Genomic DNA, 27823 nt, shown 5'->3' with positions numbered 1-27823 from the left:
TGAGACCATGACCTGGACCGAAGGCAGACGCTTAACCCACTGAGCCCCCTGGGCACCCCTATTTTTTTATTTTTTTAAAAAGATTTTATTTATTCATTTCATAGAGAGAGTGAGCACAAGCAGAGGGAAAAGTAGTCTCCCGCCGAGCAGGGAGCCCAATGTGGGGCTCGATCCCAGGACCTTGGGCTCATGCTCTGAGCCCAAGGCAGCCACTTCACTGGCTGAGGCCCCCAGGCATCAGGAAAGGACGCCTCCTTTGGTCTCATCCTTCAAAGGCTTTCTAACTGAACACACTTAAGAATAGAATCCGGGATGCCTGGGTCCTGGGATCCAGCCCTGCATCGGGTTCCCTGCTCAGTGGGGAGCCTGCTTCGCCCTCTCACAATCCCCTTGCTTGTGCTCCCTCTTTCACTGTGTCTCTCTGTCGAATAAATAAAATATTTTTAAGAAGAATAGAATCTAAAGGCCTTTTCATGTCTCACATGGTTCTTCCTGACCCAGCCCTCCTCTGCCCTCACTCAGGACCCCCATCCACACCAGCTGCCTTGTTGTTCCTGGAACACCCAGCACTTCCCAGGTCCCAGGACCTTTGCACAGGCTTTCCTAGTTCACTCTTCCCTCAGATGCTTTATCTGGGACCTGATCGCATCCCATCTCCTCAGAGAGGTCTTTCTGGACCATCATATGTAAAATAGCGTCCATCACCCTCCATCCCTTGCCCCGACGTGACTGTCCACTTCGGGACACTGCGCGCCTGCATAGCTGATGTGTTTACAAGCTGCCTCCTGCTGGTGGATCCCATCAGGGTGGGAATCTCTCCTGTTTCCCCCAGCGTGGGCCCTGCCCATCGCCCCGCAGAAGCCTCGTAGGTCCTTGCGGGGTGGGGGTGGGGGTGGACCGGCAGGTGGACTAGCTGCCGAACCTGAGGTGTTGGAACCGGGAAGCTGAGGGGTCGGGAGGGGGAGGAAATGAGGGTGACTTTTTCAGCCCAGGAAATACATAAATACAACCTGGAGTGGAGCCATGGGGTTAAAAAAACCGGATTTTACACGTTTTGGTAACTTTCCCGCACAGTCATGGGCAAGGTCAGGTCCGCTACAGAATTGGCAGGGCACGAGGACGGAGAGCGCCCCGCTGGAAACCAGCAGGAATTGCGAGAGGCCGACAGCTGAGCCCTGCACCCCTGCAAGCCCTGCACCCAGCCCTGCACCCAGGCCGCGGGCCGGGGGCGCGCCGCGGGAGATGCGGGCTGAGTCCGGTGGTGGGCCTCGCGGTGGGTTAGGTGCCCGGAGACGCTGCTTTCCTTTCCTGCCAGGACGGGGTGACGTCACCGTGCTGACACGATCCGTCCACGCGCAGGCGACCCGCCGGACCTAGGGCTTCGAGGCCCCGCACTGTGGCCCAGCACGACGATGCCGGGGCGACGGCGCACGCTCGCTCTTGCTTCTTCCCGGGCCTTCCGGCCCTGCCTGGGTTTGCAGAAAGGAGCGCGCGCCACGAGCAAAGCCGTCCTTCTCCGAGCTCAGGGCCCCGCGCGCGCCCCCGCCGCCCCTCGCGCGCGCCCCGCCCCGCCCCGCCCGCCCCGCCCCTCGCCCCGCCCCTCGCCCCGCCCCGTGTGCGCCTGCGCGGACCTTTGGAGGGCCGGAACTCGGTTTCCGGGCTGCGCGGCCGGCGGAGCGCGTTGGACGAGGCGCCGGACGTCGCGCGGCGGTGGCGGCCGGCGGCGAAGCTGGAGCGGCGGTGGCGGCGGCGGCGGGAGGCCGGGGCTGAGGCCGGGGCCGAGGCTTCGAGGCCGGCGGGGCGGCAGGCGGCGGCGGCGGCGGCCCGGGGCTCGAGCCCGGAGACGGGAGCGGCCGCCATGGCCGAGAGCATCGTGAGTGCGGCGGGGGCGCGGGATGAGGCAGCAGATTCACCGGCGCGGCCTGTGGGGCGGCGGCCCGGCCCGGGCTCGCGGCCTCCGGTCCCGCCGCTCCGCGACCGCCGGCTCCGCGGGCTCCGCCGGGCCGGGTGCGGGGCGGGTGCGGGGCGGGTGCGGGGCCGGTGCGGGCGGCCGTCGGCAGCGGGGCGCGCCCCAGCCTGGGCTCGAGGCCCCGCGGGGAGGGCGCTGCGGCCGCGGGGGCTGCGAGGACGCGACCCCGGCGGCGGCGGCCGCGGGTCCGGGCGCGCAGGGCCGCGGTGACCGACACCTGTTGGCGGAGGCGGCGCTTCCGAGCGGTCGGGAGTGGCCGCGCCGTGAAGAGGCCGGCGAAAGCGGAAAGGGAACCCGGAGCCCACACGGCCCCGGCGTCCGGCCGCGGCTTCCCCTCGCGAGCGGCGGGCCTGGGCGGCCCGCGAGAACGTTAGGGCAGGTCGGGCTCCCGGGGAGCGGGTCCCACGCGCCTTCCCGGCCGCGGGCGTCTGCGTTTGGCCGGGGCGGCCTGGGGCTTCCCTGCCGCTCCTCCCGTCTCCCGCGGCCCGGGGCCGGCTCGGCTGGGACTCCCTGACGCGCTGCCCTGTAGGGACGGAGCAGAGCCGGAGCGCCGGGGGCTCGCTCGGGGCCGCCGTGTCCGCGGCGCCGGCCGCTCCGCTCTCCCGCGACGCCCTCCGGGCCCCTCCGTCCGGGCGGGGAGAACCCGCGCAGCCGGGAGGCCGGGTGTCTGCGGTGCCGGGGCCGCCCCTGCGGATCTGTCTGCGGAGTCCGCGGGCCGCGACAGCCGCTGCAGGTGGCCGGGGAGGAGGGCTGGTCGGGCGCGGGGGCGCGGGCCGGGCTGAGCCGCTCAGGCCTGCAGGGTCCTGCCCTCGTTCCCACGCGCTCTGACGGACGGCCACAGAGTCTCCCACTGAGAAACCTATCATCTATCTATCATCTATCATCCATCTATCATCTATCTATCAATCTATCATCTATCTATCTAACACAGACAGATCACAAGTAGGCAGAGAGGCAGGCAGAGAGAGAAGGAAGCAGGCTCCCCGCTGAGCAGAGAGCCCAGGACCCTGAGATCATGACCCGAGCCGAAGGCAGAGGCTTAACCCACGGAGCCACCCCGGCGCCCCAGAAACCAAGCTCTTAACCAGCCGCGGTGTGGGAGGCAGATGTCCGGGAAGACCGGCCGGAGCGGGCCGGGGCCCTGCTGCGTGTTCTGAAGACGCGATTCTAGGTGTTTAGTAGAGCCACGGCAGAAGAGTTTGCGTCCCGTCCGCACCGACGAGCCACTGAGGAGCAGAAGATGCTTCGTGCCTTACAGTTGGAGGTCGGGGCTCGTGGGCGGCTCAGTCCTTAAGCGTCTGCCTTCAGCTCAGGGTGTGATCCCAGAGTCCTGAGATCGAGTCCCGCATCGGGCTTCCTCTTCGGCGGGGAGCTTGCGTCTCCCTCTCCCACTCCCCCTGCTTGTGTCCCCTCTCGCTGTTTCTCCCTGTCAAATAAATAAAATCTTAAAAAAAAAAATTGGGATTTCATAAGGATTATCCAAGACAATCTTAAAAATTGAGAGCAGAATCAGGGTAAAGCCTTCTCAGTAAAGTGAAAGTAGAAAATGAGAAAATCAGACTATTTGAGGAAAATCTAGATTAATCTTACTTTGTTTGATAAAAGTGGACAGTTGATCAAAGCCATTGTGGCATTTTATCCTGTTCCAGTGAAATCTCTTTTTAAAATTTATTTTATTTATTTTTTTAAGATTTTATTTATTTATTTGACAGACAGAGATCACAAGCAGGCAGAGAGGCAGGCAGAGAGAGAGAGGAGGAAGGAGGCTCCCCGTGGAGCAGAGAGCCCGATGCGGGGCTCGATCCCAGGACCCTGAGATCATGACCTGAGCTGAAGGCAGAGGCTTTAACCACTGAGCCACCCAGGTGCCCCAAATCTTTTTTTTTATATTAAAACTTTTTAAAAAGATTTTGTTTTTATGTCTTCTCTACATTCAACATGGGGCTTGAACCCATAATACAAAATCAAGGGTTGCAGTCCTCCTAGACTGAGCCACCCAGGCACCCCAGTGAAAATTTATTTATTTATTTGACAGAGAGAGAGAGACACAGCGAGATAGGGAACACAAGCAGGGGAAGCAGGAGAGGGAGAAACAGGCTTCCTGTGGAGCAGGGAGTCCGATGTGGGACTTGATCCCAGAACCTTGAGATCATGACCTGAGCTGAAGGTAGACACTTAACGACTGAGCCACCCAGGTGCCCTGAAAATTTTGTTTTTTTTTTTTAAAGACTTTATTTATTTGACACAGATAGATCGTGAGAGACAGAATACAAGTAGGGGGAGTGGGACAGGGAGAAGCAAACTTATCCCTGAGCAGGGAGCCTAATGCAGGGCTTGATCGCAGGGCCCCAGGATCACAACCTGAGCCGAAGGCAGATGCCCAACTGACTAAGCCACACAGTCGCCCTGAAAAATCTTTTTTTTTTTTTTATTTAATATTTATTTACTTTACAGAGAGAGAGATCACAAGCAGGCAGAGAGGCAGGCAGAGATGGGGGGAGGCAGGCTCCCCGTTTAGCAGAGAGCCCGATGCGGGGCTCTATCCCAGGACCCTGGGATCATGACCTGAGCCGAAGGCAGAGGCTTAACCTACTAAGCCACCCAGGCGCCCCTGAAAATCTTTTAAAAAACAATGGCTTAATACATTTTTCATATGTAAAGGGTATTTGTTTTTTTTTTTTTTTAAGTGTTTGTTTTCAGTGCAGCGCACAGCGCAGTAACGGCTGGGTCGAGGCGCCGCCGTGCCCACTTGGTGGTGGCGGTTCCTGACGGTTCCTGACTGACTTTCTTCCCCTCGGGTGGTTGGCACATCGTCTGCCCCTGTTTTCGGCAGGGCATGCCTTTTCATGCTTCCTGATGAAAGCAGGGACTTGTGCAGTTGGCCAGAGTAACTCACCCACCGTCAGAAGGACTTTGATCTGTATAAAAATCAAGTCCTAGAAGGTGGTGCTCTGTGTGCAGTGTTCCGGGCCTGCCAGCCATTTCCGGGTTGCCATAAAAGTATTTTTTTTAAACCCTAGTATGTTTACCATGATGTTAAACACCTTTATTTCTTTCAGTTTTTCTATTAAAGGTAAATAACAAATTAGAAGATACTCTATGATTCTTTCAGATCATTCTGATCTTTGCATATAGATTTTAGAACAACACTCATTTTGTTCTCTTTTTTATTTTTATTATTTTTTAAATCAGATGTGTTTTAAATTTTTTACTTACTTTTTAAGTTGTCTCTACACCTAATGTGGGACTTGAACTCAAAACCCTGAGATCCAGAGTTGGATGCTTCACCGACTAAGCAAGCCAGGAGCCCCCAAAAAGATTTTTATTTTTCTTTTTAAGATTTTATTTATTTATTTGACAGAGATCACAAGTAGGCAGAGAGGCAGGCAGAGAGAGGGAGAAGCAGGCTCCCTGCGGAGCAGAGAGCCCGATGCGGGACTCGATCCCAGGACCCTGAGATCATGACCTGAGCTGAAGGCAGCAGCTTTAACCCACTGAGCCACCCAGGCGCCCCCCAAAGAGATCTTTTTTAACGAACCCAGTCATTCATGATTCATAAAGGGTGTTGTTGTTGCTGTTGTTTTGCTGTTGTATTATTGTTTCCATAAATCCAAAAGGAAATAATGGTTAAACATTTTTCTGAGTGAAATGACCAGAGTTGAGAGTCAGGGCCATCCTGTCAGGAAGTCCTTGCGTGGGTTGAGAATCTCATGCCTCTGCTGCTCTTTTCAAAGCACCTGGTGTTGCTCGGGGAAGGGAGAGGTTTGGCTCTAAGTTTCGGTGACCCAGATGCTGAAAGACCGTGGGTGTTAGTCTCAGTCAGATCAGGAAATTACTAGTCTGTGCAGTAACCGCCTTGTTTCATTTGTGACAGATAATTCGTGTCCAGTCCCCAGACGGGGTGAAGCGGATCACAGCCACCAAGAGAGAAACAGCGGCAGCATTTTTGAAAAAGGTAGTGGTGGCGTGGGTTTGTGCCTCCCCCCCCTGCTGCTTCCTCCCCATCTAGACCTGTCCCTGACTCGTCCACTCCCTGGTTCACAGTCTCGGACTCGCTCTTCTCCACCGTGACTGGGTTGATCCAGGGCGCATTGCATCACTGACCCTGGCTTACTGCCATGGTGGCCGAAAAGAGTCCAAGGGTGCGTGTAGAAGTATGTCACAAGACTAGCACTTAGGAGAGTGAAAAATTGGAAAAATTAGAGAGTGAAACACTTGAATTGTCTGTTAAAGGAAAATTGTTAAAAACATGTACAGAATAATTCCCACTTTATTTTATTTTATTTTTTAATTTAAATATTCTACCTATTCTTTTGAGAGAGAGACAGAGAGAAGGTGAGCAGGGGAGAGAGGTGGAGGCAGAGGGAGAAGCAGACGCCCCAGACTCCGTGCTGAGCTGAAGGCAGACACCTGACCATCTGAGCCTCCCATGCGTCCCAGTCCCACTTTGTTCGAAAATCAGAGGCACGGGGGCGCCTGCGTGCCTCAGTCCGTTTCGCGTCTGACTCTTGACCTCAGCTCAGGTCATGATCTCAGGGTCCAGGCATCAAGCCCCACTTCAGGCTCCCTGGTTCGCACAGAGTCTGCTTCTCTCCTTTTTCCTCTTTTTCTCTCTCGAATAAATAAATAGAAAGAAAGTGAGGGCCACATACATAGATCGGTTATGAGTTTATGGAACGCAAATGGGAAAGCCCAGCCGGACTGCAGAAGGGTCTCCCTGGGAGGAGCGCCCTGCAGTGAGGAGCGGCTTGTGATTTATGCTTCATAGCAGGCGTGAGCGGACTGTGGCCCGCGGCCTGACCTCCTGTTCTTTTTCCCCTTGGCATACGGATTTCCTTTCCCTGTCTTGCTTTTTTTTTTTTTTTAAGATTTTATTTATTTAGTTAGTCACAGGAGCAGGGGGAGGGGCAGAGGGAGAGAGGCGGGAGAAAGAATTTCCAGAAGACTGTGAGCTGAGCGTCGAGCCCATGGGGGGCTCAGTCCCTTGACCCTGACTGAGATCATGACCTGAGCTGAAACCACGAGTTGGTTGCTTAACTGACGCAGCCACTCAGGTGCCCCTATTTTTGTAAATAAAGGTTTTTTTTTTTAAAATTTTTAAATTTTATTTATTTTTTTAAAGGTTTTGACCTGAGCCAAAGGCAGAGCTGAGGCACCTGGGTGCCCCTGACAGGGAAATTTCTTAAATTTGTAATAACTGTGTAGGAATAGGATTTTGTTTTTAACTTGAGGCGTTCGTGCTTGATACCAAATGTGGAGTTGTCAAACAGGTCAAATTCAGAAGGTTTCCGAGATAACAGCGGGACCTTGTGGTTCTCACTTTTATTTGCACCAGTAGGATTCCTGAACTGCTTGTATTTCCTCCCGGACAGTTCATGGCTGCCTCGCCCAGGGAGACACAGCGTGGCAGCCAGTCACTGGGAGGGCTGGGCTTGGGGGTTTAGTTGGTCTTGTTTTTAAAGATTTTATTTATTTACTTCTCAGAGAGAGAGGGCGTGAGCAGGAGTGCAGCAGGCACAGGGAGAAGCAGGCTCCTCGCTGAGCCAGGACCCTGAGCCTAAGGCAGACACTTCACTGACTGAGCCCCCAGGCGCCCCTGTAGTTTGGTTTTGGCCACTTGGTCTCTGGAGCTGTCCCCACCGCAGTAATGAGTGCTTAGAGGAGGTGAATCCTCACAAACAAACGAGTATTACTCTGAAATTGTTTCACCTCAAGTGAAGATCCTTTCTTCTGATTACTGGGATAATATGCATTAATTCTGAAAGGCTAAAACAATTCAGAGAAGTATAAAAAGTAAGAATCAGTTGAAATTTTACTGCTCAGAAATAACCGTTAAAGGGGCGCCTGGGTGGCTCAGTGGGTTAAGCCTCTGCCTTTGGCTCAGGTCATGATCTCAGGGTCCTGGGATCGAGCCCCGCATCGGGCTCTCTGCTCAGCAGGGAGCCTGCTTCCCCCTCTCTCTCTGCCTGCCTCTCTGCCTACTTGTGATCTCTCTCTGTCAAATGGATAAATAAAATCTTTTAAAAAAAAAAAAAAAGAAAAGAAATAACCGTTAACATGGCATGTTTTGGGGTGTCTCGGCTCAGTCGGTGAAGCGTCTGAGCCTTCAGCTCAGATCATGATCCCCAGGTCCTGGGATCGAGTCCACGTCGGGCTCCTTGCTCGGTGGGGAGCCTGCTTCTCCCTCTGCCTCTGCCTGCTGCCTCCCCTGCTTCTGCCGTGCTCGCTCTCTTTAAAAAAAACAACCCAAACCATAGCGTGTCTTTAGAGCCCACATGTTTGTACACACATATTTACGTGTACAGACTTTTGCCAAAATGGGATTGTGCTGTGCTGTGAACGTACTTTGTCAAATCTAAGACATTATTGAGTTTAAGAAGCCGTGTTTATGTGTGATTAGGAAAGAAAAAAATACTTTCCCACCTGTTTTCCTTTGTCATTTAGATTTTATACTTATGTAAAGCTTTTTCAGACTTATTTGGAAATTTATTTTAATCACGTGTTATTCTTGTGCATCCATGAGAAGGAAAGTCTAAGTGAAGTCTCAGTGAAATCAGTTGGGTCACATCTCCCAACCGTGTCACAGCCAGAGTCGGGCCCCTCTGAGCCGGTGTCGCTCTGGCTGGCGCTGTGCTCGCCCCCCCGCAGAGAGTCCTCCGTTGGGAGGCTCGGTGCCGGCCGCCGACACCTGTTCTGCAGGTGCACGTGCTGGGTTTCTCTCTGGGTTACTAGCAGGGCATGACAGCCCTAAATCCTCCATTTTTTCCTTGACTGAGCATTAAGTGGCTTGTTTGACAGAAATGTTGCGGGATGACAGTTGTCCAGCTGTGCCGCGTGGATGGCAGGTTCCCAGGAGCCCAGGCGGTCACCTGTGCGCCCTGCGGCCGCACAGGCAGGCACTGGGGCATGTATTGTTCCCAAGGTGCATCTTTTCCAGGGGTGTTAGGATGATTTGTAGTCCTGGTGTTTTTTTACTTGACAATAAATTAAGGAATGGTTTTATGTCAGTAAATGGAGATTTGTATCATTTTAAAAATAACACATAACAGGGAAGCCTGGGTATCTTACTTGGTTAAGCATCCTTCTCTTGCTTTCGGCTCAGGTCATGATCTCAGGGTTGTGACCTTGAGCCCCGAGTTGGGGCCAAGCTGGGTGTGGAGTCGGCTTGAGATCTGTGCCTTTCCCTCTGCCGCCCCCACCCCCGCCCCGCTCTCGCTCTCTCTGTCCTAGAAGAAATAAATAACACATAACGGGGTGCCAGGCTGGCTTAGTTGGGAGAGGGTGTGACTCTTGGTCTTGGGCTGGTGGGTTTGAGCCCCACGTCGGGTGTAGAGATTATTTAAAATTAAAAAAAAAAAGTATAACATAAAATTTGTCATCAAAACCAATTTTTTTTTTCAAGCTATTATTTATTTGAGAGAGCATGAGAGGGGAGAACGTTGGAGGGAGAAACAGGCTCTCCGTGGAGCTGCGAGCCCGATGTGGGACTTGATCCCAGAACCCTGGGATTGTGACCTGAGCCGGAGGCAGTTGCTTAACCCACTGAGCTACCCAGGCGCCCCGAAACCAGTTTTTTTAAAGTAATGTCTGTACCCACCCTGAGGCTTGAACTTGTGACCCTGAGATCAACAGTTGCGTGCTTCTCCACTGAGCCAGCCGGTGCCCCTGGCCTAAACCGTCTCTCCGCCCGCGGTTCCCTCGTGTGAAGTAATTCACGTGGTCGTTAGGACCATCCCTTGCCAGAACTCTTTCATCTTGCAGATCTGAAATTGTGTGTTCAACAGCAGCCCTCCCTTACCCCGCCCCAGGCCGTGGTGTCGGCCATCCCGTTTGGTGTCTCCGGGCCTCTTCCCACGTTTCCTACCCGGATCGCGTTCATCGTCGGAAGTTCGGCACTGGCTGTGGGTGCGCACGGGGGCTTGCGGTGCCCGTTCCCTCCGACCAGGCTGCGGACCGCTGCGCATGCGGCTGGCTCAGCTCGCTGTTCTGCACGCTGAGCGCCTCGATCGCCGCGTTCAGGCCCGGGGCGTGGCCGTTCGCAGGTGGGAGGCGGTGGATGCCGCCGAGGCTGCCTCCCAGGGTCCGAGAGTCGCCGGTTGTCTTGAGGCCGCCCAGCGCCGCTCCTGCCGCGGCTCCTCAGACTGCGAGCCACCCCGGGCGGCTCCTGCCGGCTGTCTTGCTCAGCAGCAGCACCCCTGCCTCCGGTCGCTGTGGGGCCGCTGTGGGGCCGCTGCTGTCCCTCCCCTGCTTGGGCTGGAGGGTGGCTCCAGCCTGACCTCATGACCTCCGCCATCTGTGCCCGCCTTTCTCCTTGTTGTTGTTTCTAACCATGAAGTAAGCCACGTCCTAAGAAACGGTTGGCAAATCCGGACAAAGGCCTGATGGTGAAGGAGGGGTGCGGCCGGCGCCGCAGGGTCACGGCCTCCCCCGCTCCCTGACGCCTCCGGCGCCGATGGGGACGGCTTCCCCTGCCTGCGTTGTGCTGCCTCAGCGTGTGGGCCGAGACCCGACGCTGTAGTTCTGCTCGGTTTTGACGTGAGCGGGTCCTGCCGGGCTGCCTTCTCGTCTCCTTCGGTTCTGAGCGTGGGGGTTTGACTCCGCACTGCGTCTTTTATGACCGTGGTTTTACGCACAGTTCACCTCGGCTGTGCGTAGAACGTTTTTAAGATTTTAAAGATGTTTTTTTTATTTTTTTTGAGAGACCGCGAGAGACCGAGAGAGTGTGCTGCGGTGGGGGTGGGGCGCAGACGGAGGGGGAGAGAGTCTTCAACAGACTCTGCGGGGCTTCCTCTCCGGACCCCGAGATCATGACCTGAGCTGACACGAAGAGTCGGGCGCTCACCTGACTGTGCCGCCCAAGCGCGCGGTTAAGATTTTAGCGATGCTTTTATGAGACTCTGATAAACTTTTTTTTTAAGTCGTTGGTCCCCTGTGTTAGATTTCTGTATCTTTAGGTAAAGGACTCAAAATGCAGGAGTGCCTCGGTGGCTCAGTCGCTAAGCATCTCTTCCTTCCACTCAGGTCATGATCTGGGGTCCTGGGATCGAGCCCCGTGTCGGGCTCCCTGCTCAGCGGGAAACCTGCTTCTCCCTCTCTCACTGTGTCTCTCTCTGTCAAATGAACAAATTATTTAAAAAGAAAAGAAACCAAACTCAAAAGTTGATAGAAGCAGTTACGTTCGCGGGAGTAGCATAACAAGCGATACATCTGTTTCTGCGTCTCAGAGGTGGGACTCCACGTGGGGCGCGCACTACGGCTGCTGTCGTAGTTGAAAAGGCAGTTGGAGGTGCCTGGGCGGTGCAGTCGGTCAAGTGGCTGACTCTGCTTTCGGCTCAGGTCACGCTCTCTTGGTCGGGAGACTGAGCCCGGCATTGGGCTCTGTGTCGGGCGTGAGGTCTGCTGGAGGTTCTCTCTCCCTCTGCCCCTCCCCCGTGCCCTCCTGTGTGCTCTAAGATAAACAAATCTTAAAAATAAAAAAAGACCGCTCTATCTCCGTCCTTATGGGGATTGTAAACGCTGGTCATGCGGTCCCAGGGGACTTACCTTTATCCAGAGGGCTGTCCCACAATAGCCCCTGCCCCATTTTGGAAACTCCTTTTCATCCTGGGTGTAGTATGGTAGCTTTCAGGAAGCTCACACTTGTGGCAAAAGCTTTCTTGTTTTGGAAATCGCTAGGAGGGTGTTGGGTACAGAGAAGCATGATGGGTTTGCGGAATATCTGCCACAGTTAGTTCGTTTTAGTTTATATCTAAGCTGTTGCAGAGAAGAGTCAAAGTCATTATTTTCAGTCTTTTGTCTTAATTTTTATTGCAGTTGGGAATATAAATTTCATGGTCTTAATTTGCTGATGCTTTCTTTTCTTTTTTAAATTTTTAATTTAATTTATTTTTAAAATTTTTTTAAAATTTTATTTATTTATTTGACAGATCACAAGTAGGCAGAGAGGCAGGCAGAGAGAGAGGAGGAAGCAGGCTCCCCGCTGAGCAGAGAGCCCGATGCGGGACTCGATCCCAGGACTCTGAGATCATGACCTGAGCTGAAGGCAGAGGCTTAACCCAATGAACCACCCAGGCGCCCCTCTTTTCTTTTCTTTTTTTTTTTTAAATACCTTAGGGGCACCTGGGTGGCTCAGTGGGTTAAGCCGCTGCCTTCGGCTCAGGTCATTATCTCAGGGTCCTGGGATCAAGCCCCGCATCGGGCTCTCTGCTCAGCGGGGAGCCTGCTTCCTCCTCTCTCTCTGCCTGCCTCTCTGCCTACTTGTGATCGCTCTCTGACAAATTAAAAAAAAAAAAAACTTAAAAAGAATTATTCATTTGACAGAGACCACAAGCAGGCAGAGAGGCAGTCAGGGGGCAAGGGGAAGCAGGCTCCCCGCTGAGCAGAGAGCCCGATGCGGGGCTCGATCCCAGGACCCTGAGACCATGACCCGAGCCAAAGGCAGAGGCTTAACCCACCGATCCACCCAGGTGCTCCCCCCTTTTTTATTTAAAAAAAAATTATTTGACACAGAGATACAGCAGGAGGGAACACAGGCAGGGCAATGGGGAGGGAGAAGCAGGCTTCCTGCGGAGGAGGGAGACAGACGCGGGGCTCGATCCCAGGACTCCCCAATCATGACCTGAGCCGAAGGCAGACGCCTAATGACTGAGCTCCCCCGGGTGCCCCTTAAGGACCATTTCTTATTATCACTTTGAGAATTTCAGAATGAGAAGATGGAGTTACTTGTAATTCATGTATTTAAAATCTGTAGAGAATGAGGTTAGTATGTAAAGCTAATCATTAAATCAGGTCTTTTTTCTCGTAGTGAGTAAGTAGTAGGTTTTACCAATAATTCCATGTCAAAGGGGAAATTGGCCGACAAGGAGCAGGTTGGACTAGGCAGAAATGGTATCTCGCTGACTCAGGGACATGCGCAGAGCTCCTCTCTGGTCTCGTCCCTGACCTGCACTGTCTCCCTCAACGTTCTCCTGGCGGGCCCCCTTAATTGGTTTCTCTGTTAATTATTCAGACGTAGTTGAGTGCGGTTCTGTTTGAAAGCCAATCACAGGACATTCCATGTGATGGTTTCGGATTGTGTAGTCGAGAGCTCTCGTCCTAGTCTCCATCTTACGTGGCCTTCCGGTATTTTCTCTGGGTCTGACCCGATCTGGTGTCCTGCTCTTCGGCCTGGAGTTCCTGATGAGGGGGCTTTCTGCTGACACCCCCTCAGGTTTTGTTGGCCCGACAGCATTTTCAGTTCGCTTTTGTATGCAGAGGGTGTTGTTGCCAGATACAGAACTCTGAGTTGACAGATTTTTATTCCCTCTCAGCACTTTGAAGGTGTCATTCTATTGTCCTCTGGTCTCCATTGATCTCCGGCTGTCAGCGGTGTGACCCTGACGCAGGCACCAAGCGGCCGTTTGTTATGTGCCCACGTGAGGGTTGCTGAACTTTCTGGATTTGTTACTCTGTACTTGTCATCACCTTCGAGGTTTTCAGCCATTCGTTCTTCAAATACTTTTCAGTCCTTTCCTTATTTTATTGTCCTTAGGATCGTTTGATGTTCTAGGAGGTCATAAGGTTCTCGTCATTTTTCTTTAAAATCTCCGTCTTCAGGCTGTGCAGATTCTTGAAGTCTGTCTGCAGGCTGATTGCCTCCTCCTGCTGCGTCACCCGCCCGCTCACCGGCCCCGACAGCATTTCCCGGTTCAGTTCCTGTTTTCTGTTGTGGAACTTCATTTCATTCCGCTTGATTATTTGATTCTCTGCTGAGACTCCTGGTCTCTTCGTGTGTTTGCCGCTGCTCTGTTGACCCCTGAGCGTTGAGGTACAACTTGGACTGCTCTCCTGGCCCCAAACTCCAGTGCTGACGGGCTGCTGATGCCTGGCCGGGCACCCCCTCAGTCTCGGCGTTAAAGGGAAGACCCGTCTTTTCCTTCGGTCTTCCTTCTCCTGCACCCTCTTCCGTGCCTCCTTGCCGGTGTGGTCTTCCTCCTGTCCCCGCAGTTCTGCAGCCAGAAGTCTGAACCCCGCGCAGAGCTGACGCCCTCCCTTTCCCTCAGTCCGTTCTGCCCCGTCCCCACATGAGCACGGGCTGTAGATTGTGATGGTTGGAAGGTTGCTTCTCTCTCCGTCTCCCTTGTCCTGGCCTTGACCGAGCCCGGCTCCTCTGGGCCCGGCAGCCGGCTCTCCTGTTTCCTCTTCCCACCTCCAGCAGAGTATCCATGAGAAGTAAGCCTCACGGCTTGGCCACCCCCTGCTCTCAGCTCCTGTGGCTTCCACGGCAGGAGTCTGTCCTCCGGCCCACACGGCGTCATCTCCCTGCTGTGCTTGTCTCTTACCGCTTCCTTCTTGCCCGCGGGGCTCTGGCCCAAGCGGCCTCTCGCTTCCCAACCCTTGCCCGCAACTCAGCGCTCGTGCTTCTCCTCTTGCCCGCACTGTTCTTTCTCCGCTCCGCGTCCGGCTGCAGCCCCTTCCCCGGGGGTTCTGCTCAGACGTGTTCCTCAGAGGCCTTCTCTGTCCTGCTGCGGGGCCGGCCCTCCTCTGCTGCTCTCTCTTCCTTTCTTACCCGCTGCCGGTCCGCACCTGTGGTTCTCGCCTCTTAGCTCTCTCCCCGCTTGGATGCTGAGGTCCTTGATGGCAGGAACCTGGTCTGTATTCATTCACTGTTGTGTTCTGAGCATCCAGAATGGAGCTGGCCCTTGGGACTGCTTACTGTTTGGGAAGTGAGGGAGCGAGCGTTCGCAGCCCCTGGCGCAGGGCCTGGTGTGGGAGCTCGTGGTCAGCACTGACCGGGAGGCACCATTCTTCGCCTGTTTTTCTTCTCTTAGGTTTCAAAATTGGAATTTTTTTTCTTTTTTCCTTTTTTTTTTTTAAGATTTATTTATTTGAAAGAGAGAACATGAGCAGGAGAATGGGTAGAGGGAGAAGCAGGCTCCCCGCTGAGCAGGGTGCCCACCGCAGGATTCGATCCCAGGACCCAGAGATCATGACCTGAGCCGAAGGCAGACGCTTCACTGACGGAGCCCCCCAGGCGCCCCTGGAACTGGGTTTTTACAATTGATTTCAAAAGTAGAAGTTAAACTTGCCAGATGCAGCCGTGACTTTTGCTTGCCTCAGACTCTTCCATGTGTCCTGTAGCCTCTTTTTCACAGAGCTTTGCTTCTGTTTGGCCACTTTTCTCATTTTACTTGACATCTGTGTGGGCAGTACGGATTCCTCACAAGCGACCAAAGTCACAAGAGGAATTTGGTTCCCGAGGAGCAGTTCTAAATTTAGTGAGCGTTGTTCTAGTATCGTCTGGTGCATGTGTGGCCAGAGTAGTGATACTCAAATATTTGTCTCAACATGTGTTTTTTGGGGCTTTGTTTTAGGTCGCAAAGGAGTTTGGTTTCCAAAACAACGGCTTCTCAGTTTACATCAATAGAAACAAGACGGGAGAGATCACAGCATCATCGACCAAATCCCTCAGTCTGCTCAAAATCCAGTAAGTGCTGGGAGGGGACGACGCAGTGGGAGGGGCGACCGCAGGGCCCCCCGCGGCTGCCCCTCCATGCCAACATGTTTCTTGGGGGGTCGTCAGCTGGCGTGCTGAAGGTGCCGCTCCTTTTGTGCCTAGCTCATGGACTCGCAGCCGGGGTCGTGTGTCCCTGAGAGGAGAGGGTGCCGGGCGCGGGCGCGGGTGTGCTGCTGCTGCACACTCAGCTCCTCCTCTGCAGGGGGGACCTTGAACGGAGCTGCGTGCGGTTCTACCCCGGGGCTGCTGGCTGGCCGGGAGAGGCTGGTGCCCCCACGACGTTTCTTTTTTTTTTTTTTTTAATATTTTATTTATTTATTTGACAGAGAGAGATCACAAGTAGGCAGAGAGGCAGGCAGAGAGAGAGGAGGAAGCAGACTCCCTGCTGAGCAGAGAGCCCGATGCAGGGCTCGATCCCAGCACCCTGAGATCATGACCTGAGCCGAAGGCAGCGGCTTAACCCACTGAGCCACCCAGGTGCCCCCCACACGACGTTTCTTGGTGGTGGGGTCCCCTGAGCTCCTCCGCGGCAGTTGGTCATGTCAGTGGCATTTCCAGAAGGTCCAGCCGTCTGCCCACAGCCACTGCCCGCTCTCGTAGTCTCGCTGGTGTGCGGCCATGTCACTCAGGCAGGCGTTCCTGCTGCCAGCGTGGGGCCGAGTGGTTGTGGCCCAGACGGCATGGCCTGCAGAGCCGGGGATGTTTACTGCTGGGCTCTTTACAGAAGAAGCTTCCTGACTCCTCTCTGACCTGTCTGGGCACAGCTGCTTGTGCATCCATGATTCCGGGCCCCAGTAGTGAGCCGGGAGCACTCCTGTCAGGGCGGACGCAGCATGGCTGCTGTGGCCGCTGCGGGCTGACTGGCCTGGGCTTTGCTGGCGGCTGGCCCTGTGCCTGTTGACCTGTCTTGACCATCGGTGTGATCGTTTTTAGGTTCACAAATTAGTATATCTAGAAAAAAATATGTAGTCTTTGCGTTTATTCATTTGCTTCTCAGCAAATACTTGTTGGGCACCTTGCCTGTCTCTAATTAGCCAAAGCTTTTCGTCGTGTTAATGTCGTCTGCTTTCCATGTGGCTGAGGTATAGCCTTCCTTTCCTTGTAAAGACTTTTGTATCCTTTTTTTTTTTAAGATTTCATTTATTTATCTGACAGAGATCACAAGTAGGGAGAGAGGCAGGCAGAGAGAGGCAAAAGCAGGCTCCCCGCAGAGCAGAGAGCCCGATGCGGGGCTCGATCCCAGGACCCTGAGATCATGACCTGAGCTGAAGGCAGAGGCTTATTAACCCACTGAGCCACCCAGGCGCCCCAAGAGCTTTTGTATCTTGAGAATTTTTTCTCCCGAATGTTACGTGGCTCACGAGGGCACGTGTCTGAAGGAGGGAGCGACGTTCCTGTCCTCGAGCTGGGGCTTGATCTCTGTGCACGTCCGGCTTCTCTGGTTGTGGCCCGTAAGTGCTTTTTTTCCCCCTCTGGCTGCTTTTAAGATTTTCTGTTTCTGTTGGGGACCTACGGTTTCTTTCTGACTTTTCCAGGTGTGGTTTCCTGGTTTGTTTAATCCTACGTGATGGATATTGTATTTTCTGTTCCTGCAGATCAGGTCTGGAAAATTTGTGGCTATTATCTCTTTAAATATTACTTCTCTCTAGTTCTCTTGTTGTTTCAGGGATTATATTTTTCAATTTTAAAATATCTGACTTGATTTCTTTTCAAACCAGCCGTTAGCTCCGTGCGCTCATGGGGGCTGTGTTGCTGTTACACTGGCCCTCCGGGCTTCCACTGAGACCACTGGGCTCCTTGGGGCTCTGCCTTGGCCCGTCACACACCTCAGGGTGTCTGAGGTGGTCAGTCTCCCCAAGGTGGCATCAGAGCTGTCTGTGGATTGTCTGGCCTGACCGTATGAGGGGGATTTGGGAAGACTGAGCCAAATCTGTGGCCCCTGCCACACTGCTTCCCAGAAGCCCCTGTCCTTTTGGGCGGCCTCTCGTTGCTTGTGCTTTTTCCAGCCTGTTTTCATTGAACATTCTGTACACTAAGTTTATATTCCGTGTCTTGCAGTTCCAAATCTGGAATCCGGGGCTGTCCAGTTCTGTTCCTGTTGCGTGTGCCCGCTCTTGAGCGTGGTCTCGTGCATTTGAGAGCTCGTAATTGACCAGACCTGGTGGTGGGGAGGCCCGGGCAGGCCAGAGGGTTTTCTGCCGGGGAAGCTTGCGCTTGCTTCTCTGTTGGCCTGAGGGGCTCTGTGGACCTGGCACTCCCTCCAGTTAATTTTTGGCTTTGGGCTACTGGAGCCAAGTAGCATCCCTGATTCTAGCCTGGAGGCCGGCGGAGCTGCCCTGTGGTCGCAGACTCTCCGAGGTGGCTGTTCTCTCTACTGCAGAGTAGGGGCGGGAAGACAGGACTCCTCCTCGGTTCCTCTTTTCGGCTGGTGGTTCTTCCCAGCGCCTGAGACTGGCTTCACGTGGTGTTTCAGGCTCAGCGGCTGCTTCAGCTCTGGCAGGCTCACGGCCTCGACGCCTGTTGCCTGGAGGAGGACCGTGGAAGCCAAGCTCAGCACTCCTGGAGGGCTTCGTTCTCCGGCCCTTCCTGTGGGCGCTCCTCTGGGCTGTGGGGCCTGTGGGGTGCTCCGTCCTTCGTTAGAGCTCCGCGGGGCGTGGTAGAGCACATCCCCTCGACCTGGTGCAGCCCCCGAGCTGAGTATAGTGTCGCTGGAGGGTGTTCAGGAATGTCTGGTCCCTTGTGAGAAATAGGAGTTACAGTCTGGCTGTTAAGTGACGGAAGGAACATGAGGAGAGAGCAGCCTAGTGACGAGCCACAGCCGCACCTCGCCGCATCCCGAGTCTGTGGTGTTCGCTCTCCAGGCCTGCTGCCTGCCGCCTTCGGTCGGTCGGGCCGGGGCCACAGCAGGCCCCCCGTGCGTGTCTCGCTGGCGGCTGTAAGTGCTACCCGTGTGGCAGTGCTGCAGCTTCTCCTCCGGGCCTGAGGTTGAATCTGGTGTTGTAGACCCTCTCCCTGGGCGCAGAGCCCACGTCGCTTCTGCCCAGTACATGGAGGTGGGAGCATCTCACGTGGGTCTCGTTGGTCTGGCTGCGCGAAGCGGGCCCCGCAGTGAGTCAGCCGTGTGAGTGAGCAGGAGAGAGCGTGACTGCATGGAAATGGTAGAAAATCCAGCGCTGCTGTTCGAGCTGTGAATCGGGCAGCCTGTGTGGAAAGCAGCACATTGGCAACATCACAAACAAAACCTTTCGTCTAGCAGGGCCACTCCTGGAAATGCGCCTGTAGAAGGAAACCGCACAGCCGCCTGTCCTTGGGCCTCTCCTTGTGGGCCGTTCTGGTGGCAGAAGCCCGTGGGTAGCACGCGTGGCCGTCAGCATGGGGACGCGGGTGTGAGTGACGAGTCGGGCTTGTCAGGAGCGTGGTGCCACCATCAGAAGCAGTGATTAGACCCAGATCCCGTGTTGCGGGGGGGGATCTGGAGCGAGGTATTGTTGAATGAGAAAAGCAGGTGCAAACTGTGTGTCTGCGACAGTCTCGTATTTGTCAAGCAGTGTCCCGTGACGTCTGCGTCCTCAGGGGGGCGGGGTGCGTGCGAGCGCAGGGAACGAGGCGGGGACTGTGTACCAGGCAGATGGTGCATCGGGGCCTCGACTGGGACGGTAGGGGTGAGCAAGAAGCGGGAGCCAGTCCCGGAATGAGGAGCAGGACGAAGGCCGCCCCCAGGTTGAGTGTGTTGGTTGTGGCTCCACTTTATCTGGGAGGAGTGCAGTGGGCACACGGATGTTCTACAGTCGCAGAGGAAAGTATGTCACAGTTGCAGAGAAACTGCTCTGACCTTTAGAACAATAGGGAGCGTACGAGAGATGCAGAGGGAGAATTCTGGCCTCTTACAATTCGAGGTCTCACCCGAGACGTTGGCGTTTGCCTCTTGGGTGCAGAGGCGCTCCCGTGAGGGTGAGCAGCTCTTCCGTGCAGCCCCGGCTGTGGGAGGATGGAAGGCCCTGCCCTGTGTTTGTCGTCCGGCAGGCACGGAGATCTGCTGTTCCTGTTTCCCTCCGGCCTCGCTGGGCCCTCCTCGGAGATGGAGACGTCGGCCCCGCTGGGGCTGAAGGCCTGCGGTGCTCCCAGCGTGGTGGAGGACGAGATCGACCAGTACCTCAGCAAGCAGGACGGGAAGATCTACAGGAGCCGCGACCCGCAGCTGTGAGTGTCTGTGTGTCTGTGGGGCTCGTGACCCGCAGCTGTGAGTGTCTGTGGGGCTCGCGACCCGCAGCTGTGAGTGTCTGTGGGGCTCGCGACCCGCAGCTGTGAGTGTCTGTGTGTCTGTGGGGCTCGCGACCCGCAGCTGTGAGTGTCTGTGGGGCTCGCGACCCGCAGCTGTGAGTGTCTGTGGGGCTCGCGACCTGCAGCTGTGAGTGTCTGTGTGTCTGTGGGGCTCGCGACCCGCAGCTGTGAGTGTCTGTGGGGCTCGTGACCTGCAGCTGTGAGTGTCTGTGGGGCCGCGACCCGCAGCTGTGAGTGTCTGTGTGTCTGTGGGGCCGCGACCCGCAGCTGTGAGTGTCTGTGTGTCTGTGGGGCTCGTGACCCGCAGCTGTGAGTGTCTGTGGGGCTCGCGACCCGCAGCTGTGAGTGTCTGTGGGCTCGTGACCTGCAGCTGTGAGTGTCTGTGGGGCTCGTGACCCGCAGCTGTGAGTGTCTGTGGGGCCGCGACCCGCAGCTGTGAGTGTCTGTGTGTCTGTGGGGCCGCGACCCGCAGCTGTGAGTGTCTGTGTGTCTGTGGGGCTCGTGACCCGCAGCTGTGAGTGTCTGTGGGGCTCGCGACCCGCAGCTGTGAGTGTCTGTGGGGCTCGTGACCTGCAGCTGTGAGTGTCTGTGGGGCCGCGACCCGCAGCTGTGAGTGTCTGTGTGTCTGTGGGCTCGCGTCCCCACGGTGCTGCCTTCAGTGGCTCAGGCGGGGAGATGGTTGTAGCGCGCCAGATCTGCTGAAGGAACACGCGTTCTCGGTTCGATCACCTCTGTTCAGATAAAATTTCACTGCACGTCATTTTTCAAGCTTTTTCTTGTGGCACGAAGCTCCATGTTTGTGCCGCGTGTCCTTTAGAAGTCTCAGGTGTTCGGAACTGAGACCGCAGAGAAGGGCCCGGAAACCAGGCCCCGACCTCGCTTGCGCTCCTGATGTTCCTGCCCGTCGTGCGGCGTGCTGGCCTCAGCGCGTGTTCTTCGTGGCCGGGATCAGGAAGCAGGGCAGGGGGACGCTGGGCACCGACCAGCGCAGGGTGTAGCTTGGGCCGTCGTGCTGGACACAGTTGGGAAACGTCCGCATCGTGCACACGGCGCCTCCTTCCCATTCCTAACAGTGGACGCTTCGTGAGCAACATGCTGGCCCTCCTTGAATGTTTCCCTCCACCTAGACTTTGGGGAACGGTTATGCTCCGCTCCGTTTATGTGTTGGTGGTCTTTTGTAGTTCTCTTTAGTTTTTAAAAAAGTTTTAGGGACACCTGGGGGGCTCATTTGGTTAAGCATCTGTCTTTGGGTCAGGTCATGATCCCAGCATCCTGGGGTCGAGCCCCACGTCAGGCTCCCTGCTCCCCAGGAAGCCTGCTTCCTCCTCTCTCTGCCACTCCCGTACTTGTACTGTGTCTCTCTAAAAAATAAGAAAAATCTTGAAAAAATTTTTAAATTTTTTGAAGACTTCTTTGTCTTAGAGAGAGGGTGCACACGGTACATGTTGAGGGGCGGGGCAGAGGGGGAGAGAATCTGGAGCAGACCCCCCACTGACCGTGGAGTGGGGTGCAGGGCTTGATCCCGTGACCTGAGGTCATGCGCTGAGCCGAAATCGAGAGTCAGATGCTTCACCGATTGAGGCACCCCCGCGCGCCTGCGAGTCTTCGTCTTTTTTTTTTTTTTTAAGATTTTATTTATTTATTTGTCAGAGAGAGAGGAGCGAGAGCGAGCACAGACAGACAGAGAGGCAGGCAGAGGCAGAGGGAGAAGCAGGCTCCCTGCCGAGCAAGGAGCCCGATGTGGGACTTGATCCCAGGCATCATGACCTGAGCCTAAGGCAGCTGCTTAACCAACTGAGCCACCCAGGCGTCCCCCTGCGAGTCTTCTTAAAGAAACTGGTTGGAAACACCGAGTTTACACTCAGTGACGTGAAATGCATGAGTGGAGGTGGTTTGTGTCTGCGGTAGGGCCTCGTAGCCACATCGCTCCGTAAACCCAGCGGGGCGCTGACATTGAGAGATCGGGGTTCCGACTGCTGCGCTAGCAGCTTGTATGTCTTAGTTTAAAGAGCCCCAGATGGCGCTGTGCTGCGGCTGGCACGGAGCCCCCAGCCGCCAGCCCGCATTAGCATTTCCTCCTCGGGATCCCGTGCTGGCTCCCCATTGAGCCCCCGCGATCGGTGATTTTGAGCCTTTGTTAGGAATCTTTCAGGGTGTGCACGCGTGTGCGCGATATGGCTGCCGTCAGTGAGAGCCTGGCCGTTCGGAGACTCCGAGTGTCGGACGCGCACGAGTCCGAGCGTTGTGACCCCATTTAGAGAAGGGTCTTGTCCAGCCCGGAGGGACGGCCGCTCACCTTTCCCTCCGGGGTCACCGCCCTCATCGGGGCACGTCGTGCTGCCCCCTCGTACGTGTGCCACTCAAGCAGGGTCTCTTCTTTTTTTTTTTTTTTTAAGATTTTATTGATTTATTTGACAGAGATCACAAGCAGGCAGAGAGGCAGGCAGAGAGAGAGGAGGAAGCAGGCTCCTCGCTGAGCAGAGAGCCGGATGCGGGGCTCAATCCCAGGACCCTGAGATCATGACCTGAGCCGAAGGCAGCGGCTTAACCCACTGAGCCACCCAGGCGCCCCAAGCAGGTTCTCTTCTGAAGTCACCAGTCTTGGTGGCCCAGAGAGCCTGCCACCTTCCTGCTTTTCCCCAAACGTGCGCAAAGTGGGGGTTTTCCCAGCTGGACTGACTTCTGTCCCGCCGACAGGTTCTTTGCCGTATCCACATCCCAATCTCCTTAGTGTTGACTTAACACAGATTTAAACCCGTTTTCAAGTCCGTTCATTTTTCCTTTTATTTAGTGTCACCTGAAGCAGTTAGTATCATAGAATCACAGGTTTGACGTGCTGGGCAGTTTTTCTGATGCAAGTCAAAATCGTTAATAATCTGTATATATATATATATATTTTTAAAGATTATTTATTTATTTATTTGACAGACAGAGATCGCAAGTAGGTGGAGAGAGAGAGGAGGAAGCAGGTTCCCTGCTGAGCAGAGAGCCTGATGTGGGGCTCGATCCCAGGACTTGGGATCATGACCTGAGCCGAAGGCAGAGGATTTAACCCACTGAGCCACGCAGGCGCCCCGTATATATATGTATTTTAAGATTTTATTTATTTGATAGAGATCACAAGTAGGCAGAGAGGCAGGCAGAGGGGGAGGAGGAAGCAGGCTCCCTGCTGGGCAGAGAGTCCGATGCGGGGCTCGATCCCAGGACCCTGAGATCATGACCTGAGCCAAAGGCAGAGCCTTAACCTACTGAGTCACCCAGGCGCCCCAGATACTAAACGATATTAAAATAAAAAATGCTCACATACCATCAAAAATAATTCCACACGGGGCACCTGGTGGGCTGTCACAGAGCATGGACTCCTGATTTGGGCTTGTGAGGTCAAGCCCCATGTTGGTCGGTGAGTTTACTTAAAGATGGGTGACGTGGCCCCACACAGGCAGGGCAGTACTCGAGTGCGGCGGACGTGCTCCGTGCCGGAGCGCCGGGCGGTGGCGGGAGAGCGGGCGCGCTAATTGCTGTGTTTCTCCTGCCCTGTGCTCTCAGGTGCCGACACGGCCCCCTGGGGAAATGTGTGCACTGTGTTCCGCTCGAGGTGAGAGTCCGTGCAGCGTAAGTTCTGGGCTGGCAGGAGGGGCTGCTCCCCAGGGCACGACTGCACATGCCCTGCTCCTGTGCGCCGGGTCGGGCGTGGGGAAGAGAAGCTCCTTGTTTGTCGCCCTGGGCCTCGCGTGCCCACTGGTGCAAGCTGCTGGAAGAGGACGGGTCTTCATTTATGGGAGTGACCTTCGGGTGGGTGACGATCGGCTGAAGCGTTGGTTTTGCCGTGACGAGGGCAGCGCTGGCAGTGGGCTCCCTGGCCGGTCCCTGTAAACCTGACACAGCTGGGGCTGCCGGTTTCTGCGCTCGTCATTGTTCTGATTTACTTTTCCCCGAGTCACGTCCTCCTCCTGACGGGTCGTGGTGAGGCACAGAGTTCCCGTAATGACGCTGACTGGTCACGGGTCAGTGCGGGGCTCACAGCAGCGCGGCCGACCTGAGTTTCTTCATGAGCCTCCTCTTCGTCTTACGGGCTGCTCCCCCCCCAAAAAAATGTTCCTAGTATTTATTTGACCTAGAGCATGTTGTGTCTAATTGAGATTCGTTTTAATCTTGGAAAGATAACTGGTGCCCAAAGAAGCCTTGGGTTCTGACCTAGAGTGATGAGTGAGAACCGAGCGCCCACCCTCCTCGCCCTGCACGGGTCCTGGCTTGGTCTCTTCCTGCGCGCGGTGGAAGCGTGGCTGCCCGCCTCTCTGGGCCTCGAGCCGCCAGCCGGAGCTGACCATACTGTGTGTGTTTTGGCAGCCATTTGACGAGGACTACCTGAACCATCTCGAACCTCCTGTGAAGCACATGTCCTTCCACGCCTACATCCGCAAGCTGACCGGGGGAGCTGACAAGTAAGCCAGCGGGGGCGCGGTCGGGCTGTGTCGATGTGGCTGTGGCGTACCCAAGTCCTCTCGTGTGTCTGCAGGTGTTGCTTAAAGCCTGTGAGCATGGGAGGGAGAAGAGTTACAGTCGGGGTCCGGGCTCAGAGTGTTTGGGTTCGTGACTTATGCCCCGATTCTAGAGAAGAGAGGGGTGGAGACTGGCGCCCTGTTGTCATGCACACGCCCAGGGCACTGGGCCGGTGCCAGGCTGGCAGTGGCTGCTGCGGAGGCCCCTGGGGAGTATTCCCGGCCCTCCCGCAGCGATGCGGCGCTCTGACAGCTGAGCGGTGTGTGACGGCGGGGGGGTCAGAGCTCGTGCCCTGCTTTTCGGCACAACCGAACCACCCGTGGTTAGCTCCGTCCACTTGTCCCACAGCCCCCCCCCCCCCGGGAGCCGTTTGCTCTGGAGCCTGCCTCTTTATCGGGTGGTTTCACAGCCAACCACACCCTGCGTGGGGCCGGAAGCGGCGCGCCACCCGTGCCTGGGGCTCGGGCCCCTCAGCGGGTCGGTCTGCAGGCCCGGCCCGGCGTCCAGTGTGGGGGGCGTCTCTCGGCTCCCCACGTGCGATAGCGGCTGGAGAGGGGGTGACTGAGAGCGTTTTATTTCTTTTAACCCACGTCAGGTACGTCCCCGTGTGACCCCTTTCTGTTGACTATATGACTGCATGTTCTCCTGCCCAGAGAGCAGTGCGCTTCATACCATGATTGTATGACTCCCGTCAGTGCAGCGGGAGGGGATGGCGGCTGAACCCGAGTCAGCACCATTGGTGCAGAATGTCACATTGGCCTGATTATAGTTTTTCTCTGACAACCTGCTGACATCCCGAAACGGCTTTTTAAAAATTAGACCACGAGAAAGAAATCCTACCAGAGACCCATTCTTGCCTGTCAGTGGGGTAAGCCATGGAGCTTTCTGGACTAGGGAACGAGTAGAGATTTGTTGAGCTGAAACCCGTCAGCCTTCCACCAGTCTGGGTCTAGTCTGCAGTATCCCATGGGGCCACATTGGCTGCTCTTGGTCCCGTGTGGGCTGGTGGCCGTCACTGCTTGCCAGGGGCCCGCAGGCCAGCGTGCTGCTGGCCTGTGAAGACAGGATCGAGTTCCTGGACTATCGTTTGAGTGGGAAACTGGCAGAGGCTGAAGGCGCCTCTGCGCACCCAGCCCACATTGGTGGGGCCCCGGCTTCCTTGCTGGATGGACTGAATTTCAGCCAGAAGCTGGGCAGGATGCCTTTGTGCGGTGACCTCCTCAGGCTTTCTCCCTTGATTCAGAGTTTTTTACAGACACTGGGGTGTTGCTGATAAGTTAATGAAACTTAAAAACAAGATTTTGTTTCCTGTCAGTGGCTCAGGTTAGATTAATAGGCGTTTAATAGTATCCTTGAAAATGTTCGTGGGTGTTAGCGACAGACATCGAACATGGAGACTTTTTATAGGGAAGCAGTTAGGTATTTCTGCAGTCTCCGCATGCAGGACAGAAGCTGGGACTCCATGACAGCGGTTCTCAGCACGTCCCCCCGCTGCTGTCCGCCGCGCGCTTAGCTCCCCAGAGCTCTGTTCTGGAGGTAGAAGACGTTTCACACGCGATTTCCAGTCTCCTGCTGAAGTTTTCACTGTTGGAATATTGAATTAATTAAGCTGCCTCTTCTTATTCAGGGGGAAATTTGTCGCCCTGGAGAACATCAGTTGCAAGATTAAATCAGGGTGCGAGGGTCACCTTCCGTGGCCTAATGGCATCTGCACCAAGTGCCAGCCGAGTGCCATCACACTCAACAGACAGGTGAGACGTTCGCTGTGGCCGTCCAGACCGCGGGGAGCCGTACACTTGGCTCATGGCTCAGAAATGAACATCTGCAGACAAGGCCCTCCTTGGAGGGCGCCGCCGCTGGCCGAGTGCCCTGGGTGTGCTGTGTCCGAGTGTGTTTCCAGGTCGTGTGCTGGAGACGCTGCTGCTGAGGTCACTAGGTGTTGCCTGTGTGGAGGGGGGGTCTTTGGTTTTCACTTTTGTCGGTTCTGTGGAGGCAGGACTTTCTTGGTGACTGTTTAAAATGCTCCGGGGTTTGCACTTCTCCTTCTGAGTGGCCCTGGAAGCTGGCAGCCACAGTGTCCTGGAGCCCCTCAGAGCACCTGTCCAGGCCAGGTAGAGAAGGAAGCTGGGCTCTGCAAGGAGGGGGAGGCCAGGGAAAGGCGCGTGCAGTACTCTGGCCTCTTCCCCTCTGCCCTCTGTGCCCTTGAGGGTCCGTCCGCTCGCCTCCCCTGGCCCGCCGGCCCGCCGGCCCGCGCTGGCTCTGGAGGCTGCTCTCCGCCGTCGTGGGGCTGCTCCCTTTCTCTTCTCTTCCTGCTCTTTTTTTTTGAGGTCTAATTTTTGTGCCAGAGATTGTGAAAACCTGCATTTTAGGTGAAGTCCTGTAAGATTAATTTCATTTAATTTATTGAGGAATCCCACCGCCACTCCCCCCAGAATCTGACACGGTCTTAAGGGCAGAGCACATTTTAAAATGAGTGTGTGAGTGTGTGAAGAGCTAGGTGGAGACTAACGAGAGGCTTATGCTGGAGAAACGCGTTATTTCCAACAGAGGACGTTCATCAGCCCGTTGCTTGCTCTACAGAAATACAGACACGTGGACAATATCATGTTTGAGAACCACACGGTTGCCGATCGCTTCCTTGACTTCTGGAGGAAGACCGGGAACCAGCATTTCGGGTATCTGTACGGACGGTATACCGAGCACAAAGACATTCCTCTGGGCATCAGGGCCGAAGTGGCCGCCATTTACGAGCCTCCGCAGGTAGGCGAGCCCGGCCTCGCGGGTCACGGGCCTTTGTGTTGCCCAGCGCCGGAGGTCGTGCGGGCCTCGGCTTTCAGACTCATTCCACTTCCTCTGCTTTGTCATTTGCCGTGTCTGTCTGTCTCCGTCCACACGGGCGCGCACACGCACATTCTTGGAGGGAAAGCTCCCGGCCCCTGCGTATTTCCGTGTGCATCTCCAGAGCAGAAGGACGTTGTCTTACCTGCCAGTAAGGCCTCCGTCCGTGTCAGTAAATTGAACCCCGAGGGAGTATCTTAATCTGTCGGCTTGGTCCCACCGCTGGCGGTTGCCCAGAGCGCCACAGGGACGGCGCCCTCCCGTGTAATCGTCTCCTTCACCCACATCTGTGGTCAGCCGGCCCAGACATAATGCGGCCGGAGGGTCACAGGGTCGCTCGTGTCCTTTACCCCGCGCCACACACACAGCCGTCTTAGAACGGCCACCCGTGTAGGACTGGGAACAGTTTTAAGCGTTTTGGGGGGTCTTTGGTGGAAGGAGGATCCTTGGGCTGTGTCTGATGAGTGACCAGCAGCCCCGCTGGGAGAGTCGCTCGGAAGGGGCTCTTCTTAGGACTGTGCTGCTACCTAGGGAACATGTTTATGTGTTATTTTCGGCATTTAAGGATTTTTTTTTTTTAAGATTTTATTTATATATTTGATACAGAGGGAGAGAGAGCACGTGCACAAGCAGGGGGAGTTGCCGGCAGGGGACAAGAGCCTCCACTGAGCAAGGAGTCCCCACACGGACTTGATCCCAGGAGCCTGGGATCATGACCTGAGCCAACGGCAGACTCTCTA

The 27823-nt window shown here is 55.5% G+C and overlaps 1 protein-coding gene and 1 long non-coding RNA gene across 3 annotated transcripts in view; one reads left to right on the top strand and one right to left on the bottom strand.

Annotated features, from left to right (window-relative positions):
- The window catches only part of LOC309850933, a 1194231-nt gene that overhangs the window by 36123 nt on the left and 1130285 nt on the right, over window positions 1–27823 (bottom strand). The window lies entirely within an intron of this gene.
- The window catches only part of NPLOC4 (NPL4 homolog, ubiquitin recognition factor), a 57189-nt gene continuing 31056 nt past the window's right edge, over window positions 1691–27823 (top strand). The window contains exons 1-8 of one of the 2 annotated variants that reach the window (XM_082705465.1): window positions 1691–1873; window positions 5844–5924; window positions 15322–15434; window positions 19488–19664; window positions 23292–23340; window positions 24093–24187; window positions 25873–25996; window positions 26826–27005. In XM_082705465.1, the coding sequence (XP_082561591.1) occupies window positions 1859–1873; window positions 5844–5924; window positions 15322–15434; window positions 19488–19664; window positions 23292–23340; window positions 24093–24187; window positions 25873–25996; window positions 26826–27005 (834 nt within the window). In that variant the 5' untranslated portion in view covers window positions 1691–1858. The remainder of the gene's footprint in view (window positions 1874–5843; window positions 5925–15321; window positions 15435–19487; window positions 19665–23291; window positions 23341–24092; window positions 24188–25872; window positions 25997–26825; window positions 27006–27823) is intronic. The other variant, XM_082705464.1, reaches the window with a different exon arrangement.

The sequence above is a fragment of the Mustela nivalis genome, assembly GCF_964662115.1.
Source record: "Mustela nivalis genome assembly, chromosome: 17".
NCBI classification, from domain to species: domain Eukaryota; kingdom Metazoa; phylum Chordata; class Mammalia; order Carnivora; family Mustelidae; genus Mustela; species Mustela nivalis.
The sequence above is the reverse complement of the archived record's forward strand: the minus strand, read 5'-3'. Positions and strand labels throughout refer to the sequence as shown.